General features: G+C 42.5%; 1 protein-coding gene across 2 annotated transcripts in view; it reads left to right on the top strand.

Annotated features, from left to right (window-relative positions):
• The window catches only part of MED20 (mediator complex subunit 20), a 94772-nt gene that overhangs the window by 5066 nt on the left and 64681 nt on the right, over positions 1-25025 (top strand). The window contains exons 3-4 of one of the 2 annotated variants that reach the window (XM_087438583.1): positions 1356-1609; positions 3276-3467. In XM_087438583.1, coding sequence (XP_087294709.1) covers positions 1356-1609; positions 3276-3467 — 446 coding nt within the window. Of the gene's footprint in view, positions 1-1355; positions 1610-3275; positions 5294-25025 lie in introns of those variants that run through there. The other variant, XM_004424157.3, reaches the window with a different exon arrangement.

Raw genomic sequence — 25025 nt, 5'->3', positions numbered from 1 at the left:
AGCAAGCAGTTGGGGGGAGGTGGAGGAGGTTCATGCAGAGTCTGTTGTGTTCAGGAAGTGGCAGCAGAGCAGAGGCCTGTGTAGAGAAGTCACAAGGCCCCCTGCCCAGTCCCACCTGTCTCCTCACTCTCCACTGCTACCCTCTTATCCCTGCCTAGGATATCTTCTTTCTTCTCTGTGTGGCTGAATCCTTCACATCTTAGTTCAGGTCCTGTTTTTTCCATGAAAGTGTTTCCTGCTGACTCGTATCCACTTTGATCTCTTCCTACCCTGAAGTCTTTCCTTCCTTCCAGAAGACTTCTGGTCTGTCCCATGTAATCACTTTTGTTTTGTTTTGTGTTTTTGAAAATTTTTCGCCTCTTTCTTTAGTGAGCGTCAGCTTCTTGAGACCAGGGGCTAAATCCTCTACTTGTGTGACCCTTGAACCCTAGCACAGAGTTAGGGATAGTTTAAGAAGTTAATATATGTTTGGGATTATGGGAGGCTGTCCATTAATTCTTGTAGTGTTTGAGAGAAGAATCTTGCTTTGCATTTTTTGCGTTCTTCCATTTTCCACTTAACCAAATATATATAGCTTTCCTTCCTTCTTGCAGAAAACCTATAGTAATTAATGAGAAAACTCACTTCTCAGATACTGGAAGGGGTGAGCTGGGGCTTCAGACTAGATCTTCTGATTCCAGATCCTGAGTTCTTTCTGCTGTAGTTGTGCTGCTTGCTTCCCAAGTTGGCTGACGTCTTAAAACTCTCGAAGGGCTCACCATTGCCTTCAGGATGAAGTCCAGACTTTTGGAGGCATGGAAGGCAAGACTTGTCACAGCTTGGCTCTGGCCTACCTTTCAAGCCTCATGCTCAGATACTCCCTTTTGCTGCTTCTGTGGGGCCACTTCTGATATCTCAAAGGAAAGTGGGGATGGACAGGAGAAGAGAGCGTCTGCTTCCTTTGGCATACTCAAATGCTGGTAATTTTATTTTATTTTCCTTATTATGTAATATATGATTATATAAAAGACTATATGTGAAGTCTGTGTGAGTTATTAATCATCATCGTTTAGCATCCATCTGTGAGCCCGTCACTCAGCTTAAGAATTAAACCATTATCAGCACTATCGAGGTTCCCTGTGGGCGCCTCACCTTTTTCTGTGGAGCGGGTGAGTTTTGCCACATGCTGCCCTGCCTGCTGTTCCTCTCTCTTTCTCTCTGGAAAAGGCCGTTGGTGAGGGGATTCCCCCCACCCCCTCTGAGACTGCCACGTTAGTGCCAGAGTACCATCTGGCCTTGTTGTGTGTGTGCATTTGACTCTGTCCTGGGATTTGCGACGAAGGTCTGGATGCTGAGTAGGCTCTCCGTCCCCGCAGGTCAGGCCGGGAAGCTGATGTATGTGATGCACAACTCAGAGTACCCTTTGAGCTGCTTCGCCCTCTTTGAGAACGGCCCTTGCCTTATTGCTGACACCAACTTTGATGTGCTCATGGTGAAGCTCAAGGGCTTTTTCCAGAGTGCCAAGGCCAGCAAGATTGAGACCCGGGGCACCCGTTACCAGTACTGTGACTTCCTAGTGAAGGTGGGCACGGTCACAATGGGACCCAGTGCCCGAGGCATCTCCGTGGAGGTAAGACCCTGGTGACATAGGAGCAGGATGTGCCGAAGGGCATTCTCAGCAAAGAGCTCTGCAGAATTCCACGTCCTTCTGAATGCAAGCTGGTGTTCATGCCTACCTGATCCCTGTCTCTGGAGCGTCTGTGCTCCCTCTCTGTGCATCTTTTACCCTTTCCATAATCATTCAGGGACCCTGTAGCCCAGGATGGGAATGGGAAGCTGGGTTCACAGCAGAAGGAAAGCTTAGGCTGGCTTGCTGGAGAAAGGAATGGATAGTTAAGGGGGCAGGCGAATTATGGTCTGGAGGGACCAGTCACCCATCACAAGAAGGACTGGGGCAGACGGGCAACTTTCAGTACAGTGAATTTTGGGATGTGGGCCCTAAATCACGTGTGTCCACACACCTCTCCTTAGTATGCTTTAAGATAGGTCTCAAAAATTGTGTAGCAAAGATGTGCCTTTCCTTTTGACACACTGGCTACTTTCTTTCATGGGGGAAAGGGATGTGTGATGACTTCATCTTTGAGGCTAGATGTATATATTGAAAATGGCAAAGAAAGAGTGTGGCAGTAGCTGGCTCTGGGACTAGTCCACAGTCTACCATGTGCCCAGCACTGTGTGAGATCAAACACTAATTAAGCTACCTGTAGCTACCTGCCTTTTGAAAATTTATGATTTAGTAAGAGAGCAAGGCTGAAACACACAAACTGTTTTTGAAGTTGGTCTATGAGAAATGCCATAAAAGAGGCACAGTTTGCTCTGGGATTTCAGGCCAGTGAAAGCACTGCTGACTTTGGGGACTGTGAGGCTTCCTGTAGGAGTAGCATTTAAGGAGGGACTTAACGTAGAGACATGGGGATGGGTAAGTCCTAAGAAGCATCACAGGTGGAGAAAAGGGCATTAGTGGTAGTTCCTGCTCTGAAACTCCAGGGACCTCTGGGGCCAAGATTTCCTGACCCTTTCACTTCGTGAGACACCTTGCACTTGCTGAGAACCACTGGGGACCCGCTCTTTATCTTTCACATATCCAACTCTGCAGTACAAACACACCCTGGCTTTACTTGTTTCTCCTTATGATTACCAATAATTTCCTCCTGCCATCTCTCCAGTGAAAAATCAGGAGAAAGGAATGAGAAAACCTAAGATGTATACCTTTTGGCCGCTGCCACGTTGGTTGGTAAATTATTTCTTAGGTCAGAGCTCAGGCTGGGTCTACCTTGGGAGTAATGTTTGGTCTTGAAGAGACTTAGGAACATATGTGTCAACTCTGCCCTCTACTGATCCCCCAACACACGCACACACACTTAATTTCTCTCGTTCTTCATTTTCTCTTGGAAGTTTCCTGATCTCTCCTTGAATCTTCACCCAAGATAGTTGAGACTGTACAGTTCTGAGATAATCAAAAGGGGCCTAGATCTGCCTCTGAGTCTTGTGGGCAGGGCTGTGGGTTGATAAGTCCAAGATGAGAATGTCAGAGATGCCTAGAGGGGATGATGCTGAGTGTGTCGAATCCCTGGTGTTTGGTTGAATATTTCTGTTGGAGCAGCACTGTGCTAGAAGGTGTGTGTCCTTGGCTCGAGGTTGGGGAGGGTGGGCGCAGGGGACAAGAGGTGCAGTTGAAGTGGAAGACCTCATCCTTGCCCTCACTCACCCTCGTTCTCTCTTTTTTTGGTCCCTAGGTGGAGTATGGCCCCTGTGTGATAGCTAGCGACTGCTGGAGCCTGCTGCTCGAGTTCCTACAGAGTTTTCTGGGCAGTCACACGCCAGGGGCTCCCGCAGTGTTTGGGAACAGACACGACGCAGTCTACGGTCCAGCAGATACCATGGTCCAGTACATGGAACTCTTCAACAAGATCCGCAAGCAGCAGCAGGTGCCGGTGGCTGGGATTCGTTAGTGACTGGCAGCTGCCCGGGTGCACTCTATCACCAGGGGGACTCCATAGGAGGAACAGCTGCTGCGTCCTCAGGGCCCTGAACCCCAGAAACCCAGGGCAGACATGGAGGCTTCTCTCCCTCTCCAGTTCCCAGCTGTGGCTTTTGTTCTGAGGCTCTGGACGCCCCTCCCCTGACCCTCACACAGTCCCCTGACAGCTGTTCCACCCCACGCCTTACTGGAGTTGGCCTGTCTTTAAGAATGGTAATTTTGAAGAGCGGAGAAGTTTGGAGCTTTCCTGCTTTAGGGGAAAAGGTAGGATAGGGGTGTCCCTGCCTAATGTTGGTGGGGAAAGCAGTCTGTATCTCCAACTGTTGAGGATTGGTCTAGGCCCACAGCGGACAGGCTGCATTCTGTGTCGAGCTGTGTCATAATATAGGCCTCTTTCTGTACTCAGAGGATGTGGCTGGGCCTCTCCTGGAGGAGTAGGAGGCACAACTTAGTTGATGGCTATCATTTTCTGACCTGCTTGCTGAAGTGAGTTGTCAGTTTTTTCTGAGGTGTTGCCTGAGTCCTTTCGTCTCCCTTGACATCTTTCCATTTTGTTGTGAATTACATTAAACCATAGGCTAAGCTGCTATAACAAGGAGAACCTAAAGTACAGTGATTCTTAGTAGAAGTTTCTTTTTCTCTTCTTGTAATATTACAGAGGTAAATCTGTATAGTTTGTAGTGCAAGCATATAGTACAGATGGTCCAGGGCAGATTTCACTCTACAAGGTCATCAGGAGCTCCAGCTATCTTGTTGTTCAGCCACCCCTAGGGTGTTGTCCTTGCCCACAAGGTCAAAGCAGACTCATCGGCTCCACGTCTGCATTCCACTGGGGCAAGAGAGAGAGAACAAAGCAGTTTCTTTTTTAAAAAATATGACCTGGAGTTGCTCAAATCACTTTGGCCGTGCTTTGCTGAAAGGGACTCTGGGACATAGAGCCTCTTATTTGGATGGTCATGTTCCAAGTTAAAACTTGGGGGGTTTTGTGACTAACAGATGAAGGAGAAAATGGATTTGGGGGCCCAGTTAGTGCCCCCATGCTACATGGAGGTCAGTGGATGTGCCAAGGATGCTCTTGGCTGTTGTTTTGCAGAGAGTACACCCTGTACGTAAGCCATTTGTTTGTGAATTGGATTGGGATGGGGCTGATGCCAGAGCCTCTTTCAGTTTCGCTGGATTAGTCACACAGTATGGGTTACTTCACACTAGGAAGTCAGTTCTGCACCCCTTGTCCAAGTCTCAGCATCAAGGCCCCTCCAGTTCTTATGCACCCAGTGCTTAGGGTTGGTTAGAACATTTGACCTGATACTTGCACTGTGCTTCATGGTTTCCTCAGCTCCAGCTCCTCATCTCATTTGAGCCTCCAAGCTGCTCATTTGACCTACATTGCCTGCCCACTTCACTCCTGCTGTGGAAATGTCCAGTCATGCTAAGATTGAGATACTCAGACAGAGATGGTCTTAGGAAATGTGTTAATGTACGTATTACAGTGTTGTCCTCAAGGATAACGTTGGTCACTGAAGGCATCTAAAGAGAAATTGTTTTCAGATCTAAAGCCTCTGCAACAAAAATCAAGTAGTGGTCATGTTTCTCTTCTAGCTTTGGCTGGTGGGAAGCTCAGTTCAGCTTTATAACTGCAGGACCTGTCCTCTACATTTTTTGTTCTCACTTCCCCCTGGTTTTTTTGTTTGCTTTGTTTTTGCTTTTTTAAATTGAGGTCTGTTTTAGATATCATTTACACACAATAAAATGCACAGGTTTTGTGTTGTTGGCCTTCTGATTTATATTTGCTCTTGTCCAGACTTACCTGTGTGTATTTTCTGTAGGCTCCCTCAAATCTTTTATGAAATAAGACAGCATATAGGCAGGATTTTGAACATAATGTGTTCCTGAAAATATACAGAAATCGAGTGTGATAAATATGATTCTAGACTTAGACATTATAAGGAGGGATTTTGTTCCCTAAAAATTAAAAAATAGTATAAATGGGATCCATAATTGTACTTGACCTTTTTGACACAGTCTTGGCTCAGACCTTTCCAGTGTTCTTCACTTTTGTTCTTTTCTCTTATTTTGAGCACCTAGTTGACCAGCTTTAAGTCCAGTGAACACCAGATCAGACTTTAAGTACACACTTTGGGTACCTTTGTCCATCTTTGTCCTTTTTGTCAATTAAAGCGAGTCTATCACTAAAAAAGGCAGGTAGCAATATTGCCAAAACTGAACTGGTAACTAGTGGGAAGGGCCCAGATGTCATCCGGCTTTTGTGTGCACGTCTGGATGGGGCTTTCAAGAGTAGTTTAGGATTTTCAGTGTATAATTTTTGAAAGTTCAGGTTGAATGCAAGTTGAGGAGCGTTTGTATAAATTTAAGGAAAAAAGGGCATGGTTATCCTTATAAATGAAAGAAACCTTTTTTTCTTTTTTTGGTGAGGAAGATTGGCCCTGAGCTAACATCTTGCCAGTCTTCCTCCATTTTGTATGTGGGATGCTGCCACATAATGGCTTGATGAATGGTGTATAGGTCCATGCCCAGGATCCGAACCCACGAACCCTTGGCCGCCGAGGCGGAGTGTGCGAACTTAACTACTATGTCACCAGGCTGGCCCTGATGAAAAAAACTTAAACTCAGCCACTAAATGGAGATGGCGTGTTTTTTGGTTCAAATCTGATGTTCTTCCTTCTCCACTAGACTTATCTTCCTACCCCTCCCTATTCTGCTTTCAGATGCTTTACCCTTCTCCCCATCTGTAGCTACTCATAAAAGAAGAGAAACTAAGAAACTTCTAGGACCCTGCTAACATGTCACCTTGGTGGGTACCTTTCCCAGATCCACATAGAAATCTGCCAGCCTTGACTGTCAGAGCTCTGCAGGGAGGCTCTAGGGCTCATCTAGTTCTCTTTCACTGCAAGATGGGGAGGCTGTGGCTCCCAGAGACGTCATGCAGGCAGATGAGGCTGAGCTCAGGACCAAACTTCAGGTGCAGGCCTCCTGGCTACCAGCATGTGTCAGAGTGTGGCACCTGGACCTCTGTGTGGTGCAAGGGGATTTTAGATGGAATGCAGAAGGCAATTTTATATTCGTACTTATGCCTTATTCTAATATGGGTTAGAGAAAAGTATAGCTAGCACTTTATTGCTTAGGATGAGGGTAAGTTTTTTTTAAAAAGAGTCCATTTAAAGGGCTGTTAAATTACGGTATTGGTGATTCCTGCAAATGGCAAAATTGTGGCAGAGGACAAAGGCTGGGATTTGGAGAAATGTGTCTAGTCTATTTCCTGCGTCCATTGATGGTTCCTGCTCTGACCATGCTTTCCTCTTGTCTCTCCAGTGCTGTCTGATTCTTTGTACTCCTGTTGTCAGGCTGCCTCCTGCTTGCTTTCTTCAGATCTTAGTAGCAGGTAGTCACATTTCCCCCACCATCTATTGGTGTCACTGCTCCACTGAAGGAAATGCCTAGAGACTGACCACTCCCCCCCTCCACCAGGTCTACCCCAATCCAGTGTGTCCAGTATTCGTTCCTGAGGCTTCAGGATGAGGGAGTTAGTGAAATTTTTCTCTCCAAATCCTGGAGAGTAAGAGGAGGGTTAGAAATTCCCACCTAAGCATATCCTCCAGGTGTCAAAAGTTGAGACTCTTAAAATACAAGATATGAAGGGCTATAGACTGAACATTTTGAGGACATTCACAGTAGATCCAGTGCCAGGCAGGACTGTTATATGGCCTTGCTGTCTCCAAGCCCATACCCGTAATTCTCAGTATTGCCTTTCCCTTGCCACAGCCTCCCTCTCCATATCTCCTGCTGTCTGGGAACCTTGGGCTGAAGGCCCCAGTCACGATTGCATGTGGAATGGCTGAAACCAGTTGTATTAGAAATGTGGTCCTCTCCTGGGAGTTGGTGTCTTTGGCCTTTGTGCAGTCACTTCTTGGGGGTGGACTCTCCCCCAAGGTGAGTTTCTGCCATTACATAGAGCATTCCAAAATAAATCTCTTGGGTTAGAAGGGACCCTTTAGGTCACCTAGTTTTACCATCATTCAATACTCAACAACATCCCTCCCAAGGTCATGCAGCCTTGACTTGGCCTCATCTAGGGAAATCCCTTCCTTGTATATTTCATCCCTTTTCTCATTAACTCTGAGACAAAAATCAATACAAAACAAAACATGCTTGTCCTTGCCCTCCCAGATCATGGAGACTGTATTGTGCTTAGTGAGGGAATTGATTGTTAGTTGGTGCTGGAGTGTGAGTGGACTATGACTGTAAAGTAGGGGTTCTAATGTTACTGCAGTTACCAACTCCTGAGGAGAGCCTCAAGAGGCCTATGGTATCTTGCAACTGGACACTGTTTTGTGTATATGTGCAGTTTTTTGGGAATAGGATTTACAGGGTTCATTAAAATATCTCAAAAATCCACGATCCAAAAAGTCTCTCAAGGGAGAACAGATCCTGAAGGGAAACAGCAGGAAGACAAAGAGAAAGCAAGTGTGAGATATGTCCAGCTGGCTTATCATGAGCAAGACCTTCCCAGGCCTTTTGGACCCCTCTTTTGGGGTCCTCTCCAGGGGTTTTCCTCCTTTATTTTAGGGTCCTTCAGGCCTTTCAGTTTCTGGGAAGCTGGACTGTTTTCCTATAGGTTCCCCTTTCTCGTCTCTGGTATACATACACACGACCTGTTAGAAATGAGGAGTAAATATGTATGAAGCAATCTTTATGGCTTTCTTTGTGGCCCCAGGAGTTACTCTTCCATTGTGAGATGCTCCATGGGATCTGAAAAGTTTTCTGTTTTAATGGAATCTGGCATAATGAGTATATTTTCATTTTTCAGAATAATGTGATCGATGAGGCGGAGAAATAGTTTCTGACCTCTGTGATGAAAAAATTCTTGGAACTATTAGGGCAAAGATTCCTGATTCTCTTGCATTCTCTGTTTTATTTCCCAACACATTCCCGCCCCATCAGATGGCACAGACCTGTTTTTAAGGTTAATATGAATTCTACTGAATTTTCTTTGGAGGCTTTAAAAAAAAGAATTTAGGAACCACATTTATTTAGGGACCACATAATTCAATATTGGGAATCTTTGTTGTGTAGGAAAGGCAAGGCTGGGAATGTGGAGGTGTCAGGTGTTCCGAGGCAGCCTACTAAAGGGAAGAGAGCACTGCTTTAAGGGACAGGTGGCTTGATGCTAGCCACAGTACTGTCCCTAACTTGCCAGGAAACTTCAGTCAAGTTGGCCTGAGTCTCATCTGTAAAGTGGGCATACTGATGCCTGCTTTCCACATTTCATAGGCTTGTTGAGAGGCTCAAGGGAGAGTAGATGTGAGGAGTGTGTTGTCAGCAAGGAGATGCCATCTCTGCTCTTGTGTCTTTTTAATGATGCTGAAGGTATTGGTGTTTGGTTAGGATGTTTAAGTTGGAAAGTTATGGAGTCATTACTGCTTGGTGGCAGGTTAAAATTCTTCCCCAATGCAAAGAATGTAGTCGTACTAGAGAAAGAGCAGTGTGGAGAGAGGGTTCAGAGAAAGTATTTAGCATACTGGTGTATTTTTTATAATCAGATCAGTAAGCGTAGTTGTATGGACCATCTCTGGAACATGGAAATATGTTTTTAATATGTACTCATAGTGATGAGATTTTACTTGTTTTCCTACAACCTAAAGGAACAGAGGCTGGGCTTTAAAAAAAAAGTAGGGTAGAAATAACTGTAACTTTTATGTAGAACACATCCATCCCTGTTTCCCCTCAGCTCCCAAGCCTTAATTGTGGCTGTCTCTGAACTGTTTTTTATGCCGTGTATATTGTGATTGCACTCCATACCAGTTGTGTCTTTAAAGAAAGTTCAGTGTTTGTGATTCTATATTCCATTCCTCACTGATGAACCACTGAAGCCCTTAACTCTGAGGCTACAATAAAACCTTACAGCTAGCTATCCTGCATATCCTTTTTCATATTTGAATTATTTAAAATAGCTTTCTTCTTATTCTTTCTTCTTCCATCTAATACACAATTCTCAAACTTTTTGGTCTCAGGACTCCTTGACACTCTTGAAAATTATTGAGTACTCTAAAGAATTGAGTAAGAGCTTTTGTTTATGTAGGTTATATCCATTGATATTTATCTTCTTAAAATTTATAATGAAAAAAATGAAAGTATTAACTCAGTTAAAGGTAACAGTAAACTCATCACCTGTAAATGTAAATAAAATATTTTAATGAAAAATAACTTTTTTTCAAACGTTCATTGAGAAGAGTGATACCGTTTTATCTTTTTGCAAAGCTCTTGAGTGTCTGGTGTAATAGAAGACAGTAGGTGTCTCATATCTACATCTGCATTAAATCTGTTGCAATCTGTTGTTTCCGTTGAAGAATATGAAGAAAATCCAACCTCACACAGATGTGTAGTTGGAAAGTGGGAGGAGTACATTAATAATCTTTTCAGATAATTGTGAATATTCTTTGATACTAGATCACAACTCTGTTAAAGGTTAGTTGCAATGTGGAATCAGTGAACCTTTTATACTCTATTATATTAACATTCATTGGTTTATTTTGCACTTTGAAAGGATCTTTTATTACTGATGCATGATTTTGTAGCATCATGCATTGGTCATTTGGAAAATATTGCAGATCTTTTATTTTTATTTATTTATTTATTGGTGAGGAAGATTGGCCCGGAGCTAACATCTGTGCCAGTTTCCTTCTACTTTGTATATGGGATGCCACCACAGCATGGCTTGATGAGTGGTGCATAGGTCTGCACCCAGGATCCGAACCCACAAACCCCAAGCCCCCGAAGCACAGCACGTGAACTTAACCACTACACCACTGGGCCAGCACCTGCAGATCCTTTAAATGTTGACACATTTCATTATATAATATCAAAAAATCATATTTGTTGATATCACCACCAGTCTCCATCAGAAAAATCTTGGGAAGCTATTAAGCTCACAATGGTGGATCCAAGCTTTCAAAAATCCTGAGTTTTGCTTGAGAGCTTGAGTTTGATGAATGCTGTCAGGCTCACTTTGTTTATTTTTGAGAAAATATATGTCTGATACCCAAGGCTGAATAACTGTAGTGTAGCTGTTAGCTGTTCTTTCGAGTAAAAATGGGTGGCCGGCCGAGTGGCGTAGTGGTTAAGTTCGTGCACTCCGCTTCGGTGGCCTGGGGTTTGCAGGTTTGGAACCCCAGGCTCGGACCTACACACCGCTCATCAAACCGTGCTGTGGCAGGCGTGCTGCATATAAAATAGAGGAAGATGGGCACAGATGTTAGCCCAGGGCCAATCTTCCTCAGCAAAAAGAGGAGGATTGGCAGAGGATGTTAGCTCAGGGCTAATCTTCCTCACCAAAAAAGAGGTATTCCATGAAGTAAGTTGTTAATTCAGCTCAAAATTCACAGAAATTGTACAGGTGCTTTCCTTAAGAAAAACATTGTACTTAGCTAAGGAACAGAAGTGCTTTATGCATACATCCATTTAATCACATGGAATAGTATTATTGAAAAGATGTGTACTTAAATAAAACAAAGAATTTTTAGTGTTTCATCAAGGACTTCCTTAAGGGAAACAGGTATAATTCTTTCCTGTGAATGGGTGGCAGTGAAGATTGCCAGTACCGCTAGTACAGTGTAGTGCCATTGTCTTGATTTGTGCTAAGGCAGCAGCAATTTTACCCACTGTTACTTTTGTATCATCAGTGCAAATGTCATCACAGTGACAAAGGCAAATAATGTCTTACTATTATGAAAATAGTTTTGATCCCAGGGACCTCCTGAAAGGGTCTCAGGGGTCCCAGGGCTCCAGAGGCCGGAGTTTGAGAACCACTGATCTAATATGTGCTCACAGCACTGAGAATCTTCTCCCCCTGCATTGCTATTCTGAGAGCACCCCTTCCTTCAGAAGTCTTAAGTGGCTCCAAAATCCTTCACTCAACAAAAGCATCTATTATGTGTCAGGCACTTTGTTAGGGAATTAACATTGAAGAAGATACAATCTTTATTCTCCAAGAATTTTCTTGGGGGGTTGGGGAGTAAGGGGAGAAGAGATAACTAAGAAGTTATAGTGTAAGATAAGAATCCTTAAAGTTATGTTACAGGTGATGGACAACAAAGGAAATCCTAGATCGACAAAGGAAATTTTAGATCTAACTCGGAGCTCTTGAACCACATGGCATATCCTCACGAAATCAATCAGTCAATCACCAGGTCCTCTCCTTCCATAAAACAGTACAAATGTCCAAGTTAATTACCTTTGGAAATGTTTTCACACTTAATTGTGCTTGGCTCCAGGCTTGTAGTTTCATGTTTACCCATGCACGTGCGGTTTGCCCTTTTATTTTTTTTTGTTGTTCTTCGGCTTTTGTGCTTCTGTTTGTCATATTTACAAGTGTGTAGCCTTGAGCCAGTGTAACTGATTACGCATAGGTTCATTTCTTTTCCTTGTCTTCGTATTTAAATGTAAGCCTTTGCCTGCTTTAGCCATGTGCTGGGTGAACTGACAGTGTTGGTCTTATTTGAGGTAACGTCACCGCCCGCAAGTTATGTCAGGACAATGCACCCAGGAGGCTGCTCAGGAAGGAAGCCTTTTTTGAGGCAGAGAAGACTTGTAGAAATAGCCGCTGTTCTGTTTCCCTGTTGTCTCCATCCCCAGGATCTGCTTAACTTCTTCAGTTTACAGCTTCCAACCTCTTCCTTGGGGGCGATTTCCATGAAATAGCTGAGCCCCGCCGGGGTCATCAGTGGCAAAAGTTAGACACTTCCAATAGTCTGGGAGCCAATAGTAACTTTTGTAAACGCTGCCGCAGGATACCCCACTGTTCGGAGGCTTCTTCTTTCGGAACGACACAGTTAAAAATAACACTCTGAACAGAACAAAACAAAAACACAGACGGGATAGGCTTTCCCCGTCGGCAGTGGGGAGATGTTCAAGGCGCTCCAAAAAGAGTGCGGGTAACCAGTGTAAAATTCCTTTACTGTTCCGCGGGCTGAAGGGCTGGGCAGAAGGGGGCGGAGATGGGCTCGGGAGAGTCTCTGGCCCTTTAAGGAGGAGGGACAGACATAAGAGTCTGTACCTTTAAGAGTCTCTTTGTCTGGAAACCTCCTTATTTACCCTCCTGTGCTTCAACCAAACTTCGACCCGCGATTCGCAACGCCCCTCTACGCCGCCGCCCCATACGCCAGGCTCAAAGCGGCCGCGCGTCTGTGGTTGACCCTAAACTTTGCGCCTGCGGCGCGACCCTTCGGAGACGGTGTCTGTCCCTGGGTCGGCGCCCCGCGCAGCGCCGTTGGCGCAATGCGGGGCCCGAGGGGCGGGGCTCCGGCGGGCGGGCCAATGGGCGGGCAGGGGGCGGGGCCGGGTTCGGTTGTCTCGCGCCCTGGTGACAGCTCGCGCGTGCTGATGATGGCGGTAAATAGAGGGGGGGTCGGGGAAGGGGGTGGAGGAGGTGGGGAGGCAGCTAGGCGGGTAGCTCCGGGGGGTGGGGGCTGGGGGCCGGGGGCCGGGGAGGACGGGACGGCCAGGGAGCCCATTCTAAGGCTCGGAGGCGGGGACAGAAGTCTCCGGCACACTGGCCCTCCCCTTTAAAGAAGCAAAATCCTCACACACCGGGTGAGGGGCGACAAAGGCGGCGCGCGCCTCGCGGGCGGGAGGAGCGGCGGCAGGGGGCGGGACCGCGGCGCCGGCGGGCTGGGGGCGCCCGGGGCGGGGGCCGACCGTCAGGGCGCGCCGGCGCCTTATTTTGGCGGGGTGGGCGACCACTGGGCTTGGGGTAAAAGCTTTGAGGGAGGAAGGAAGGAAGGTTTGGGGGCCGTTGCGGGGAACGGGTCTAAGAATGAGATGAGGAGGATTAAGGGGAGAGAGGGTTAGAAGGCAGGGAGAGGAGGAGTGAGAAAAAGCCAGCGGAGGAGGTGGGCGGGAGGCAAAGCCCAGGGTGGGTGTTAGGAAGCCGGGCAGGGAATGAGGTTAGGAAGAGCAAGGCTAGGAAAAAGGGTTCTGGGGTTAGGTGTGAGAGCAGGGGTTTGGAGGGGAGAGCTTTGTAGGGGGTAGTAGCGGGGTGAGAGTTGGAAGTAGAAGGCAAGGAGAGGCAGAGCTGGGGTAATAGTTGGGAGTAGAGGAGAGAGAGTGATTAAGAGCCAGACGTGACAAGGGTGTGAACTAGTTAGTGCAGAGCGAGATGAGCTGAAGGACTAGGACTGGCGGTGGGGTGGGAACTGCGAGCTTCTGAGAAGGGTATGGGGTAGTGGATGGGCAATGGGTGTAAATTCTGTAAAGTGAGGGAGGGTGAATGTGACGCTGGACTAGCACGAGGTGGAGTCGGGCGTAAGAGCGTAGTGGAGGGGTGAAAGGAAGTAGAGATGAGAGCTGGGGTGTTCATAGGACAATTCGAGGACCAAAAAAGCTGAAAGGAGAAGAGAGTAAGGATGTAAGAGGTGGTGGCGGTCTGGGACAGGGTAACTGGGAGTTGTGCTAATTGATGAGAGATCCAGCAAGATCCAAGGTAAAAACAGTGAGATGAAGAGACAGGGCTGAAAGCAGAAGGTGAGAGCAGCAAGGAAGAGATGGGCCCCAGGATTTAAAGGATGAGATGGGGAGTAAGGGAAGAGAACAGTGAGGGAAGCTGGGGGAGTCCTGATGGATGTAGAACTGGGGTAGACTGTACAGGGGTGGGCATCAAATGTGCATATTGTGGAGAGATGCTCCAGAAGGTCTGCATTGGTCAGGGCACGGACGCTATAGTGAAGGGTCAAGTGTAGGGGGCCTTTGGTGCAGAAGAGGAGGAACTATGGTGAGTGAAAAGAGACCTAGAGACAGGAGTGAAAACTAGAAAGTAAGGGGGGGGGGCAGTGTGCAGGAGAGGAATTCTTTGTTGAGAAGAGAACTGTAGTGTGTTGAAACTGAGTCCTTTTGTCCGTAAAAGTAGGAAATTCCAGAAACCTCTTTCTCTCTTCAAGGAATCTTGAATCTGCTTCCACCTTTCATTGCTTTTAATTCGACTTTCATGTCCACTTTGAAAAGATGAGACCCATTTTGGTTTGATTTGATTCTTGTATGAATGATAAAGCATCAACTCGGTGCTAAAAACCTGCATTTCACCAGTGTTGTGATGATGGGTTGTATTTATTTACAGTCTGGCTGTGCCTGTGTGGTGTGATAGTGTTGCGTTGTAGCAGTGTTGGACCTGACGAGCGCTGGGCAGAGTGCTTTATCGGCAGCAGTTTCATTTCCAATGGAAAGCCCGCTGTTGAGATAGAGGAAGATGAAAATCTTTTTGTTTTGATTAATCAACCAGATTTCTCTGCCTGATTGTTTTTGGTGGCTGGAGAATAGTGAGAATCATTTCAGAGAAAGGCAAATAACCAACCAGGGAAGTTTGCTGAGGAAGAGATTTAAATCAGGGCTATGAGGGCTTTGAGTTCCTGAGCTGCCTTTAGCTTTGTGTGGGACATTTCATACTGTAGTAGGTAACTCACCCATTTAACAAAATGGAATAAAGAAAGGGAGATTTGTAGAATAGTGGAGGATTTTAGAGTGGGACTTATCTTTAGGGTTAGATAATGAATTTATGAGTAATTTTTATCATGAAAAAACCTCTATAAGATAATGCAAGCTGGAGCCTTGGACAGCTCCACTGCCTCTCTTGTTTTGTAGTTGTGAATAAAGAAGGCCATATTAATTTAATTTTCTGGAAGCTTTTGATTTTTAAGACACTTTTGGAAATTAAAAGGAAGATAAGAAATTTGGGACAAAATTTAGATTGTTCTTACTGAGTATTTTGTTTTGATGATTTTATTCTAAAGCTTTTACATTTAGCTAGGAATATGAACGATTGTTACTTTGCATTTGATGGTGCCAAAGGATAGCATATAATTTACTTAAGAAAAAAAATGCAAACTGTTCTTGAGAATGTTTTTTTAGGTTATTTCATTAGTGTGCATTCAAATACACAAAGGTACTTTTTCCCCAAAGTTGTGTAAATTTTGTATTGCCACTGTTTTTTGGGTATTTGTATAAACAGCAAAGATTAGGTTCATGGCATTTATAATAGCAAAGATTAGATTTTGATTAGTGGATATCAGAAACATTGGTTATTAATATATATGAATAATTTAGAATCTTAAATCTTTCTGGATTCAGCTGCTGTGTTCATGGATTCTGGATTCTGTTAAGCAGGTGTTCAAGGTGACCAGATTGATTTAGCAGTTTAACAGAGGATTTTTAAAAATTACTATTTTTACTGCTAAGTTTCAAGAGGATTAGTCTGAAAGGTTAACTTGCAAGCTGAAGAGTAACTTTGGTGTGAGCCACCTGTTTCTGTGAGAGATGTGTGTGTCTTCCCTTCCTTTCTGGATGTGTTTGCCGTCACTAGTAGGTTGTACTCTGTGTATGGTATTGGCCATTTTTATAATGTAATTATTTTATGCTTGATATCTTTATATTAATTACTTTAGACTTATTTGATATTGATAAAAAAGAAAATATAAACTGTAAGATCAATCAAGGGAAAGAATCCATTTGGATCGTATCTTTTGTTTCCATGTGCTGCCCTAGTGTGCTAAATCACCAAATCTCATTGTGAATGCTTATTTCTCAGTTGATATTTCTAAAACTGAAAACGGACAACCTTTTAGTTCAGATAATACTATTTATCAGTAAGGACTCTGATGATGAATTTAAGCTTTATTTTCATTTGTTCATCAAGTAGAATTCTACTCAATTTAATTTTATTTTGGTTATAATCTTATTTGCTAAGCAAAAAACTTTTCAGTTTATATTTTCAGATTTGAATGGGTAGGTTGTACATAATTAAACGTTTTTCTGGTTAATCATAGATTCTTTGGATGGGAAGAGACCTTGAAAGGACCTCTAGTTTATCCTGCAACTTCAGTCAATATCCCACTTAAATCATCCCAGGTAGATAAACATTTATCCTGTTTTTATAAATCTTCAGAGGTAATGTGGCAACTTCTGTGGATAATCTTTTCCATCATTTAATTATTTTCTCCATAAGGACAGTTTTTCTTCTCTCTAACCAGCACACACTTTATGCTGTATTTGTATGTGTTCTCACTTGCCCCATTATAAATTTTTGAGTAAAAACGTCTGCTTACTATAGTATTAAGAAGACCCTAGTTCTTCATAAACTTAATAATAGTAGCTTTGCACGTATAGTGCTTTTGTGGCAGACACTTTTGTAAGCTCTTTGCAGACTGTAGCTCATTTACTCCTCACAGCAATCCTGGGAGGTCGGCATTACCACTCTTCCCGTTTCGCATGGGATGAAATGGAGGCTGGAGATGAAATGACTTGCCCAAGGTTATTCTCAGACATTTCTACAGCTACTTGCTTGATAGTTGATAATCTTGTCATACAGATAATACTGTTCTTTTGTCAGGTAGTAACTAGATGCGTTTAATCATTTTTTAGTTCATAAGGTAGAATTCTACCAGGCGTGGGGATAGTATTCAAACCTTGGCCATTTTGCAAGCGGTCTGCTCTGGTGTTACTTCTACTTGTTGTTGTGAAGTGATCCCTCACCGTGCTCTTCTCTAGATTAAACAGTGCTGGTTTATTTTATCCCTTAACTCGTTTGCCAATCCTTAAAGTATCCCTGTGGTTCTGTTGTTAACCTATTAAACGGGGAACCTGGGACAAACACCATAAGGGCTATGTCTAATGCAAAGATTACATCACGGTTCTTACATGCTCCTATTTTTTTTCGTCGGTTCTTACATGCTCCTATTTTTTTCGTTACAAAATTGTATTTATAAAACAAAACAACCCAAAACCAATAAAATGCCTTACTGTATTGCAGATTGTTACCCCTTTACCTTTTTAGCTAGAAAAAGGCCCTGGACTTGTTCTATACCTTACAGGTTTGCCGTTGAAAGATGGTTATCCATTGAGGAAAAATGGAGCTCAGATTTCAGGGCAGATATCCATAAGCAAAATCTGTTTAGACTCTTGCTGATTTTTTACTATCTTCTCTTTATGTGTGCCTGTGTAAGCAATATACTGAGTACATTTACCCAAGCTTTAATTTGGTTAAATAAAGGGATCCACTCTTTTCTTTTTTATTAAGACTGTATTTTTTTAGGGCAGCTTTATTTTCACAGCAAAATTTAGAGGAAGGTACAGAGTTCCCATATACCCCCTGCCCCACACATGCATAGCCTCCCTCATCAAGATTCCTCACCATAGTGGTTCATTTGTTATAATTGATCCACTCATTTTAAAAAATAACTAATAAATAATTAGTGTTTACTAAGTGCCCAGTGTGGGCTAAGTATGTGAATTGTTTAAAACTCACAACAACCCTATGAGAGAGCTTCTGTTGTTAATACTCTGTTGTTTTGTGACTTGATTTTTTTACAATGTTTCAAACTTATAGAAGAGTCACAGAAACAGTACAAGGAACTTCTATATACCCTTATCAACTTCACCAATTGTCCTTTGCGGCGTTTGCTTTATCATTTTCTCTTACTTGAATATTTTCAAACAAGTAAATTTGAAAAAAACTGGTTGTGAAGGCCTTAATTTTAAAAAGAAAAGGAAAGAATGTTTTGCTGTATTAGCAAGTTGGTATGTGTTTGATTTTAGTGATGCAAAGGAATCGCAAGATTGGAGTTAGAGTGGATTTCGTGATTTTATAGTTTGTCTTCAGTATATTCTGAAAAACGTTCTTTTATCTGTGAATGAGGCCCCTCCCTCATCAGCCAAGACTGTCATGGTGTACTCTCTGTTGGGGACGTCCTTAGCACTTGCCTTGATGTGTTCACACACGAGTGCATCCCCAGAATATGCTAGCCAGTGATGATGTGTGGGTGATTATTATATGAAAACAGGAGCCACAGGTCTGTTTAACACCATGACTAAGACATATTTAGGTGAAAGATATATTTTGAAGATCTTTATGTAGCTTCAAGGAACTGGAAAAGGTTGGAGTGCAAAATGTTCTGCCTTAAGAACGTTGGTTACAATTAATACGAATAGGTTTACTTTATGGTAAGGGGATGAAGATAAATGTCTTAACATTCCATTACCTCCCCCCAAAATAAACCTAAATCTTTGGAGTCTTTTAAATTTTCGTCATATAAGGAGACTTAACTGACCCCATCCCCACTGCCACCTTCCAGCTCATCCTCAATGTTTCTTAAAATGGTAGCCTGTCCATTTGATAAAGATGTGACCTGCTGAATGAGGCCTGTCTGATTTCAGTGGAAGACTATTAGCGGTATTCCCACAAATGTAAAATACAGCGCCTGTGGGTTTCTTTTCCTCCCCCTGCCCTTCCCTTTAAGTGATCATCAAAGGTATGAAATATAGCTCCTTATTAAAGCTGATTGTAAAATTAAAAACACTTTGCTTTCGTAAGGATGAGAAAATTACAAATTATTTGGAAAACGTTCTTCCCAGTCATACATTATTGTTTCTGAGACATGGGCAGTTTTTAAAGACTGTAATACTGTTCCTTTGCCATTTACATGTTAATAGAAGTCTGAAAAGTAAGATGCTCTTCTGAAATTTTCAGGGTTGTTTTTATTATATGTCAAGTTATAAACAGCCCTCTGTGACAGGTATTTTCTCTCTTTGTCTTCTATTGAGCTAATTAGTAATTTACACTCTAGTAGCATCTCTTCCAGGCTCACTGTGTGAAAATGCCTGCTACTCTGTGCCTCTGTGCCGCCTGGGCTGGCAAATGATTGGGGGCAGATGTTGGTTAGCACATCGGAAGGATCAGGGATAAAATTTACTTTATTGTGTTGTGTTTTTATAAGCGTACAGGCTTTTGTATATGCCCTGCCCCTGCCCCACCGCCCCTCCCCCCCATTCAAATAGGAATGTTATTACCTCCTGTAATCCAGAGCTACTGTCCTTGATTCAACTTTGGATTGTTGTCTGTTCTGTCCCCCACCCCCACCCCAACGTTGTGGGATTTGGGGAGGATTAGCAGGGCAGTCTGGCGTAGTTTAGAGCCCAGGAAGTTGGTCTTCATTGATCCCTCCTGTTGTCAGAATACAGAGCTTCTTGTCATTGTCTTTAGAACCCAGCCAGTGCTTCTCTTGCTGGGCAGGTTATGTGATGGGTGGGAGGGCAGCTCTGTTGCTAGTGAGTTAGGGAGATGCTTTTAAGGATAGGCGCTACCTTTGCATCAGCTTTTTTAAAATGCAGCCGTGAGTGACCAAAATTTATAGCTTGGCTTTAGCACTTTGTCACATTGGTGTTCTGCGCTTTCCTGCCCCCTGCTCTCTCTCTTTCAGCCTCCGACTCGGCAAAAATGATGTGTGGTGTCTGTCATGTGCTCACTTGGGTAGGCTATGTGGGCATATTCAAGTAGCAAGAGCTTTTGACTTTGAAATAAAGTCGTAAGGATCTATTTGTTCTGTTGAGAATATAAATTTTAATTGAGAATTAAGGAAAGAGTAGAGAGGGGTTTACTGATTTATCGGTTTTGAGCCAAAACCCTTCTAGGGTTTGTGGTACTTATTTTTACAGTTATGGATACTAATTTATCAGATTAATGAGGTCAAGGTCCTTGTTAGAGCTAATTAGAGTCTCCCTGACAAAAATTGTTACGTGGGGGTGGTCACAAAGAAAATCAGGTAAGAAAATGTGTGAAGAGCTCAATTCAGCTGTCATTACTAATTATAATCATAGACATCTAGCCTGTGACAGTGAATCAGCATTCATGAGCAGGGGACATCTCACTTATGTGAGCACTCTAAGAGTATGTGGGGCTGTTTTAGTGTTTTGCTTTCATAATCCCGAATGCCTAGAACATCCCTATGGTTGGCCATTGCTAACATTTCCTTCTTTTACTCTCCCTTTTCTGTGTTCTAATACAACCACCTATATCAGTCGTCTTAATTATATTGGATGTTCATGGCTAGATAGTAATTGTACTCTTGTGCTTTAACATCTAAAAGAGGTCAAAGGTCAGATTAATAAGCAGCATTGCATATAAAAAAGTAAAATATCAAAGTGGACTGATCACACAGAAGGGTGTTATGAGTAAGTAAAGACGGGAAAGTGAATACATGACTATGGAATTGAATATACTTTTTTAAAAGAAACATTTGTAAAACATATGACATAACTTGAAGAACTGATAACAGTGCATTTCAAGTGAAAGGTGCTTAAATGAAGAGATCAGACTCATTTGTGGTTGGAATTGTTGTCTGCTCCGTGCTAAAATCCCAAATTCCCAAGTTGGTTAAACATTCCCAGTCTCCCCAGTTATACTGTTAATATGCTTCTTGAATTTTTTTCTCCATAGCAGTTCAGCATAGCCTACAACTAATAATAAATTCAAAATCTATTTAAGCTATAAATTCAGTAATCCTAATCATTTAAATAAATATAAAATAAAACGTATAGTTACCACTTTTTACCTATCAGATTGAAAGATTACACAAGTTCATGATAGCCAGTAGTGGATGAGGATGTGGGGAAGTTGGAACTCTGACACACTGTTTGTGGGAATGTCAGTTTTCTTGGACGTAAAATTGGCGATGTATATTGGAATTAAAAATATGCATGCTCTGTGACCCAGCAATTCCATTTCTAGAAATTCGTCCTATAGATATATTCATACACTTGCATGAAAAATATGAGTACAAAGTTTCTCTTTATAGCATTGTTTGTCATAGCAAAAAAATGATGTCCGTCAGTTTGGGACCTGATAAATAATGTATGATGAGTCCACACGATGGAATACCATTAAGCTGTTAAGAATGCAATGGTTTTCTATTTGCTGATGTAGAAAGATGTCCATTGTTAAGTTATTTAAAAAAGTCACGTTATAGAACAATATGTGTAGAATATTCCTATTTTTGTAAAATGTTAAGGACTGTTATTGAGATGTTCCATTTTTGGGGGGGAGGTATTCACTTTTTACTCTATATAATTCTGTAGGGTTTACTTTTAATAAGCATGAGGAAGGGGTTGACTGAGAACATCTTCCTGAAGGAACCGTCTGTAGTAGTAAGGAGAAGGAAGTTGGCCAGAGAAGAGAACTGCTCCATTCGTGTGAGATACATCAGTCAAGTTTTTGAGTCAGAAATGAGGACTGGAGTGGCAGAAAGAGGGGATATAGTGGAAGTTGAGGCCCTTTGGTGAAAGTTTTAAAGGCAATGATAAAGAGCCTGCTTTTGATTTGAAAAATGATCTATAAAATAGAGATGGTAATAGTACCTAGTCCATTGAGTTGTTGTGAGGACTAAATTAAATAATGCACATAAAATGTTTAGAACAGTGACACATAGTAATTGTTCAATGTTAGCTTTTATTATTGGATGAAAATACATTATCTTTTGTAAGCCTGAATAAATTAATGTGTTATCTTTTATTATGTGCGGTGATGATTCTGCTGACTCCACTGACAGATCATGTAGCTTGGATTTTTTTCTAGTGTTGGTGGTTGACCCTGCCATTCCTGTTCTTCACCTTTGATCCTCTCACCTGCTAACACTTAGTATCAAAATCTGAAACACTGAAGAATTACAATTTTAGAGCGCTAGACATATGATATCCTAAAAGTTGCTATTGGTTTTGTTTACCAATATTATCATGTATTCTAGGTAACATTTGGGGTTTGTAAAAAAGAGTGGAACAGGTAATTTGGAGGGAAAACATCATTTTCTTTACCCATGGGATATGGAGTAGATATGTCACTTGGCACTGAATGTGTTAATCAGTTTTTGTTAGCAGTGCAGTGTAATGAGCATATTAGCTACAACACCTATATTGGCAGCCAGCAGTCTGCTTGTGAAATCTTTTAGAAAACAGAAATCTGGTGAGAAGTGTTCCTGAGCAGTTGAAATGTTTTTTGGGGGAAAATTACATAGAACAAATAAAGTAGAAAAAATTTCTCCTCCAAAAAGAAATTGTTTCACCACTGAAAGCCATGAAAAAGATGTTTTATCTGTGGACTGAGATATGACAATGTAATTTTGTAGGGCTTTAGAGTTCTTTTTGTATCTCAACTTTTCATCTTAAGTTTGTCATTTCAAGATCCTCAAAGTATGTTTATATTTGATTAAAAAAATTTATAAAACTTTTAAGAATGATGAATTTCTCACTTTGTACTATATATATTCTAAGGTAAATTATTTTTCCCCTCTACTTCCAGTTAAAATGTATCTTAAAACATATCTTCTTGAGGTTTAAAAAGAAACCTTCAGCAGAAATAACAAGAAAAGTTATATTTAAGCACAATACTTGGCACTTCAGTGATGTTCAGTAAGTTTTTATGGATTAAATTAACATATGCATGAATGAAAAATATTGTTCTGAGTTTGGACTTTGTACTCCGTGATTTGGGCACCGTCTATCATTGGTGTATAAAGGTCTTCTGTTCAACCTCCATTCCCTCGCCCATTTTCCTTCCCACCCCACAAGCACCTTCTCTAATGTATTTGATATATGCCCTCAATTCTATATGCATCTTTCTAAAATACTTAGTGATGTTTTTTGTCTATGTATCTTTAATTAGAAAATTGCTCATTACACCCCACTGTTGTAGAATTTGGCTATAGAATTCTCCCTATGAAAATGCTGTAGATCTTACTCTGGTTTTTACTTTTTTCCACTCAGCACTGTTTTAAGATCTATGTATGTTTTTGGATGCACATTTAGCTAATTGCTCCTAACTGCAGCGTAGTATTCTGTGGTGTGCATCTGTTCCCATAGCGATGGATGCTAGGCTACCATAAACAATGCTACCAATAACAGTCTTGGACATGTCCATTATGGATGTATTTGAGAATTTCTTTGAGATACAGACTCAGGAGTGGTACTGTGGCATAAGTACTGTCAGGCTGCTGCATGGTTGTGTCAGTTTATACCCCGCAGGCATTGCAGTCTCACCCTCTGCAGTATTTGGTATTGTCCACATTTCTTTTTTTTTTTTTTTTTTTTTAATAATTTTATTTATTTATTTTTTTTCCCCCAAAGCCCCACTAGATAGTTGTATGTCATAGCTGCACATCCTTCTAGTCGCTGTATGTGGGATGCAGCCTCAGCATAGCCGGTGAAGCGGTGCATTGGTGCACGCCCGGGATCCGAACCCGGGCCGCCAGCAGCGGAGCGCACGCACCTAACCGCTAAGCCACAGGGCCGGCCCATATTGTCCACATTTCTAATTTTTGCCATTTAGTAATAACTCATTTTAATTTGTATTTTCTAATTACTAGTGAGTTTGAGCATTTCTTCATGTTAGCTGTTTCCCTTCTGTGAAATAAGCATGAAAGAATGAACATAGTATTTTTTCTTTAAGCTGGAGGAACTTTTGATTATGCATTGTATTTTGTAAGATATTAACTTCAAAAACGGAAGAACATCATACTTTATGTAGAAGCTTAAAGTACTGTTTTCTTCCTGATTCCAAGAGACCATGAAACAAACATTTTTTTAGAGCATTCAACTTGAAAGCTATAAAGTATGCTACAATTAAACCACCTCGCTAATCTATTCTCATTGTCTTCATTTATGCTGAAAATTGAGAGCAAATGTTTTTCCCAGAGTAGATTTGGTGGGAAAATGCCTCATCACATTAGTTTTTAAAAAATCTCTCCTGGTCAAAAATCAGTAGGAGATCATGCAAAAAATCAGATCCAGCTGTTTCCCCCTGTTTACAATCTCCCTAGATGTCAGAAAGCTGAGTAGATAGCAGGCAACACCTCTACTTGCCTGTCCGTGAAGAGCCCAACACTTGATCAATAAGTAGCGTCTTAAAATTCATTGAATAGGGCCGGCCCCGTGGCTTGGTGGTTAAGCGCGCGCACTCCGATGCTGGCGGCCCGGGTTTGGATCCCGGGCACGAACCGAGGCACCACTTCTCCGTCCATCCTGAGGCTGAGTCCCACACACAGCAACTAGAAGGATGTGCAGCTATGACATGCGACTATCTACTGGGGCTTTGGGGGAAAAAATAAATAAATAAAACCTTTAAAAAAAAAAATTCATTGAATATAAGTAGATGATATTAAATATGATGAACAAATACCATATTGTACTCCTCACTTTTCTATGAAAGGGCAATAGAAAACATCGATGTTTTAGTTTTTTTGTGTGTGTGTGTGAGGAAGATCAGCCCTGTGCTAACATCTGCCAATCCTCCTCTTTTTTTTGCTGAGGAAGACTGGCCCTGGGCTAACATCCGTGCCCATCTTCCTCCACTTTATATGGGATGCCACCACAGCATGGCTTGCCAAGCAGTGCGTCGGTGCGTGCCCAGGATCTGGGCTGCCGAACCCTGGGCCACCGCAGTGGAGCGTGTACGCTTAACCGCTTGTGCCACCGGGTTGGCCTCAGATGTTTTAATTTTTAAAGTATTTGGAGATAGAGAAAAGCCTATTTCCTAATTGAGATGCCACTTCTTAGAGTCGTAGACAAAGTTGGGCGGCAGGTGTTTGAGATTTTCACGTGGGTCCCGCTACTGTTTGTTTCAGTCTTCAGGAAAGGAGGGACTCCAACTCAGAATGCTCTTTTCCTTGTTCCAACAGATTTG

This window comes from Ceratotherium simum, chromosome 13 (genome assembly GCF_057802395.1).
Source record: "Ceratotherium simum simum isolate JZ-2026a chromosome 13, ASM5780239v1, whole genome shotgun sequence".
In the NCBI taxonomy this organism is placed as follows: Eukaryota; Metazoa; Chordata; class Mammalia; order Perissodactyla; family Rhinocerotidae; genus Ceratotherium; species Ceratotherium simum.
Note: the sequence above shows the minus strand (reverse complement) of the source record. Positions and strands in the feature narration are given on the sequence as shown.